This window comes from Gekko japonicus, unplaced genomic scaffold (genome assembly GCF_001447785.1).
Source record: "Gekko japonicus isolate JY-2015 unplaced genomic scaffold, Gekko_japonicus_V1.1 scaffold2707, whole genome shotgun sequence".
In the NCBI taxonomy this organism is placed as follows: domain Eukaryota; kingdom Metazoa; phylum Chordata; class Lepidosauria; order Squamata; family Gekkonidae; genus Gekko; species Gekko japonicus.
Window position 1 is genome coordinate 37,706 of NW_015176058.1, and position 5,195 is coordinate 42,900.

A 5,195-nucleotide genomic window follows, 5' to 3' on the forward strand; every position below is an offset into this window, starting at 1 on the left:
TGATTAGATCCAGCTTCGAGCAATAGGAATCCCAAAGTTTATTTCTTACTTTCTGGTATAGAATGTTAACTTGTGGGGATGGATTTTAAGATTGTAACTGTAAACTCACTTACTTAGAAGCAAATTCCACTGAAATAATTAGATCTATTTCCAAGTAAACATGGTTATAATTGAGATGTAAAGCAGGAGTTACAGTAAGATATGCTATACAATATTGTATGTAACTAGGGATATATATTTTTGCTGTCAAAACAATGTCCTGCTGTTTACCACTGTTGCTGTTATATGCCTCACAGAGGTTTGTACAAGCACAGGGTTTTGATGGAACAGAGAATAATTTCTGCACTTTCTGGGCAACACTCTCCCATACAAAGACAATCATTCTGAAATGGAGAGGAATGTCTTTGGTACTTGCTGTAGGGTTGCCATGTGGAACTTACCTTGGCGGCGGGGGACTCCATGTGGAACTTACCTTGGCGGCGCGTGCGCCACACATACGTCACCAGGAAGTGACGTTATGATGCCGGGCATGCTGGGGGCGGGGCCATGACCATACAAGGGAAAACCATAGAGTTTTCCCTTGTATGGCCGTGGCCCCGCCCCCAGCGTGCCCGGCATGCCCGCGTCACTTGCGGGTGACGCGCACGTCAGGGAGGAGTTCCCCCGGGGCCCGATCCGGCAGTGCCAGGAGGACTTGGGATCCCTAGCTTGCTCTCATCTGAAATTTGGAAACTTTAAGATAATTGTTAAGGAAGAACAAAGTTTGAGTCCAATGGCCCCTTTAACACCAACAAAGGTTTATTCAAGGTATAAACTTTCATAAGCTTACGTGAAAGCTTACACTTTGAATAAAGTTGTTGGTCTTAAAGGTGCCACTGGACTTGTTCTTTGTTCTGCTACTTCAGACCAACATGGCCACCCACCTGAATCTATGCTAGGGAAGAGTTAATTAGTTATACTGCTAGTGCTATTAATTTATGAGTAACATCTTTAATCTATACTTAAATTTGTTTGGCCTCTTCTCTTGAGGATCTCTTGGAATTCTATCTAAAATTACATTTTTAATGTTAGCAGCTCAATTTTAGGAGGCAAGCTGTATGTATAAACACAAGTCATAATGCTTCATTATGTTTTCTGATGGCCGACCAGAGAATTATTAACTGATGGCTTATATTTATATCCCGTGTTTCTTCTATCATGGGACTTAAGTGTACATAGTAATTCCAGAATGTCTGCAACTTGGACATACCGAATACAGACCTTCTGAACTTCTGCAAGGTTGCTTTTTCAGGTGCCTTCCATAAATCTGTACTGGTCAGAATTCATTGGTGTTCAAGGCTCTTTATTCTTTTTGGTGTTCTACTCTGTCATTCATTCATTTTCTGTGTTTGTGGTCTGTCACTCTTCTGGTGTTATGCTGAGCTACAAAACCATCCATCTACCAATCTGGTGGGTGGACAACTGCTAAAGTCACATGACACTAGCAAACACAGTAGTTTCCTTTATCAACTCTTCCCGTCTCACTCAACTACCCTATTATATATGTATTAAAAAACAACTGCCACTTAAAAATTAATCCAGATATCTATATCTGAGTACAAACCAGGGGTCATTTCCTGCAGGAGCGCACAGGAGCAGAGCTCTGGCAGTAAAGAGCCCAGGGGGCGGGCACATGCAACAAGCCCCACCCCCTGCTCCCAGCAGCCCTCAGTCAGAGCAAGAAGCAGCCAGGTAAGTTGCAGAGCTCCCCCCAGCCCCCTGGTCCAAAACAGTCCAGTGGTACCTTTAAGACCAAGTTTTATTCAGGTACAAGCTCTCCCTCCTCTGCCAGGACAGATTTGCACCCCCCCCCATAGCTAGCAATCCAAAATAGTCCAGTGGAGCCTGAGCAGTGGGCGTTGCCTTCTGACACACTTCGGGTGTTGTCAGGGGTGTGGCATATGCTAATGAGTTATGCTAATGAGCTCCTGCACCTCTTTTTCTATGAAATGAACCCTGGTACAAACACAAAGACTGGAAGTCAGTAATGTAGAGTGAATTGAATGTTAGACTAGAAGCAAGGGAAATGCGAGATCTTGCTTGTCTATGAGGCCTACAGAAGGGTGGGGGACAGAATTACTCAGTTTAACCTGCTTCATAAGACCTGCAAAGATAAAATATGGGAAGTGTCATATCCTGCTGGGAAACTTGAAGAAAGGATGGGACAAAGAAATCTTTATATCCAATACTAAAGTGGGTAGCTCATGCCAATCATGGAAATAGCGAAACCAGGCCACCCACAGACAAGGTAAGAAATTGAATCAGTTGACTTCCCCAGGTAGGCAGAAAAATAGGGCATTCTAAATTAAACAGTATAGGAAGAAAAATTCCCCAAAGAGTGAACATGATGAGGACTGATTGTGCCTCAGGAGACACAGAATGTTGAGATTGAAAGTCAAGTTTAAAAAGGGAGAGGGAAGTTTGCCTGCTGAAGTTTGAGAGCTTAGAAACTCCTGGAAGGAGTTAATACAGTTAGGGATACTGCAAAATTTGACAGAGACATGATCACCAGGTGAACTTACCTTACTTGGCTCCGTCAAACAGACTAGATCTCCTTGACAGTCCTTGTGGATTGAGTGTCAAGCAGCTTTTGAAGCCTGTGAAAGTTGCTTATTTGGCATGGACATGACGTTGCCTCTTCGGTTCATGATGTTCCAATGTGGTTGTCATTTTTTTAAAAAGTTCAGAATTGCTTTTATTACATGGTTTTCTACCATTAGGTAATAACCTTGGTGGCATAGTGTAATAGTACTAATTGGTTGAAATTAGGGGGGTGGAACTCTGTGGAGTTATAATTCCATGACATCACTAATCAGAGAGGCAAGTATAAGAACATAAGAAGAGCCATGCTGAATCAGATCAAAGGCTGATCTAGTCCAGCATTCTGTTCACACAGTGACTGAACAGCTGCTTCTAGGAAACCCCTAGGAAGCAGAAACTAGAAGCACACAGAGACATCTAAATGGTAAGTCTAAATTCAAACAGAATGGTTTCATTTTAATGATGGGATTTTCAAAATTGGAAGCACTAGGGTGAAGTGCAATTGTGACAAGAAGTACTGTAATTTATTATCAGTGAAGTATGCCAATTAGTTCTCTTATACAATGCCACTAGGATTATTGCTTAATGGTAGAAATAGTGTAATGGTGTAATAGTGACAAATAGTGTATAGTGGCTATTTCATTTTTTATCAGTGACTGTGGCAAGCAGTCCAGACAGAAGCTGGCAACCAGCATTATGTTTTCCAACATGTGACTATAAACACGCAAACCAGGCACTTTTTCCTTGGACACATCTAAGCAGCTTGAGAGCAGGATGTAGTAAAATCACTGGGTCCCTATGCATCTCTAAAAGCCTAGCCCCCATCCTTAAACAATTTAATCTGTGGTGGACATTTATGATATGTAGGATGATACACTGCAATGAGATATGCATGCCTCTGACACTTTGTATTGCCAAAACACATGCTAGAGACAAGATCTCAGCATTAATTCTCATCTTACCTTCACATCTTTTACATTCATCCTTGTTCCTTCCTTCCCAACAAAGATGTCATCAATGTCAACAAGAATGTACCTGTCCAGGGACAATGTGAGCATCTTCCCTGACAAGAAGGAGATGGCATCTATAAAAATAAGTTTATGCAACCAAAAGTTCAAGTTGTTTCCAAAAAGGACTCTCTGAATCCCATCATGAAGGCCCAGGTCCTGAATCACTGTAGCATAGAGAGAAATCTTAGGCAGTGATGCTGGGAATGGTTTGGAAGCCTGAAGTTCTGTTAAAAGCACTGGTTGGTAAGTGGAGTGATTATATTGGAAAACGGTCCAGTCTTCACCAGGTAGCGGGCCTTTCTCAACCCGTGGGGCTTTGGTAATGTGCAGTAGAGGAGACAGGGGATTTACAAAGCAGTTTTGAAGTACTACATTATTGTAAAGATGCAATGGAAATCCTTTGAGTCTAGTGCTTGACAAGCTGTTCTCATTGGCTTTATGAAAACCAATTATGCTAACACTGTATTCCACACAGTATTTTTCCAGAAGTTCTCTATTCCATGAATCCATGGATGTGTACTTCAAAATATTTTCATATATTACAAGTATATATTTCCCTTTGCCATTATCTGCCAGAGGAGGTATGTCCCCTTTTCCGGATGCAATCACCATCTGATACTGAAATCGACTAGACTCCAGAATGGCTATGATGTCCTGACCGAGCTGAGAGTACTGGCTTTCAACAAACAACAGCACAGTAGGGTCAGTCCTAGATGGATCAATCGGCTTAGCAGTTTTAAGTTCCATGGATCTGTATGGTAAAAGCTTAAGGTCCTCACACTCCGCCCCTCCTGTGGTATCAATTAGGGTAATTTCTTGCTTGTGACCTGCATACAAGTAATAGGCAGAAATGACTATGCTCACCAAACAAAAGGTGGCTAGGAGGATTACTAGTGTTCGGAAACTTCTACGAAGTTTCAGAATCAAATTCATTTTTTGCAGCACTTCAATTTTATTTTTTAAAAAACAGTTGGCTTTTTCCTTCTAAAGTGCCATTATAAACAGACCAAGAGATGGGATCCATACCACGCTTGGAATATTCATGTGACCATTGCAATACATTTATAAAGGAGGTGGGCAAGACTATGAAACTCCTAGAGTTGGAAGTCCACAGAGCTGAAAATCTATATTGGAAGCAGTCTTCTCTGAGCACACCAGTTGCCAATAATCAATAGAGGAGACACTTAACATTATCTGAAACAAAGTGAGAAATTAGAGTAGGTTAAGAAAATCCATACAGCAATTAAAATATGTTAATTAAATAAGCTAGTCACTTCTATAAAAATCCTAAGCATGAGAGTTCTATTGATTTCAGTGTGGAAGATGACAGTAGAATGCCTTCCTGCTCCAATTTATATGAGGGGGGAAATACTGATAATTTAAAGCTATTTCCCCAATTAATTTCCCCCCAAATACTCACAATATTAATTTTATGTTAAGACACTTTCAACCTGTTAGTAAAGGTTTCTTGCAAGGACTACAGAATAAAGGCAAAATATAGGTTGAGGGGAATCTTTAAGAGACCATTTAAAAAGCAAAACCCTTAGCCGAAGACAGGATTTCCATTAGTATTACTAGAAAGGATCCTCTATTTAAAAAATCCAG

General features: G+C 41.0%; 1 protein-coding gene across 1 annotated transcript in view; it reads right to left on the bottom strand.

Annotated features, from left to right (window-relative positions):
- LOC107123448 (bifunctional heparan sulfate N-deacetylase/N-sulfotransferase 4-like) overlaps window positions 1–4,523 on the bottom strand; it is a 9,432-nt gene extending 4,909 nt beyond the window's left edge. The window contains exon 1 of the mRNA XM_015426698.1: window positions 3,543–4,523. Coding sequence (XP_015282184.1) covers window positions 3,543–4,523 — 981 coding nt within the window. The remainder of the gene's footprint in view (window positions 1–3,542) is intronic.
- Window positions 4,524–5,195: the final 672 nt, after the last annotated feature.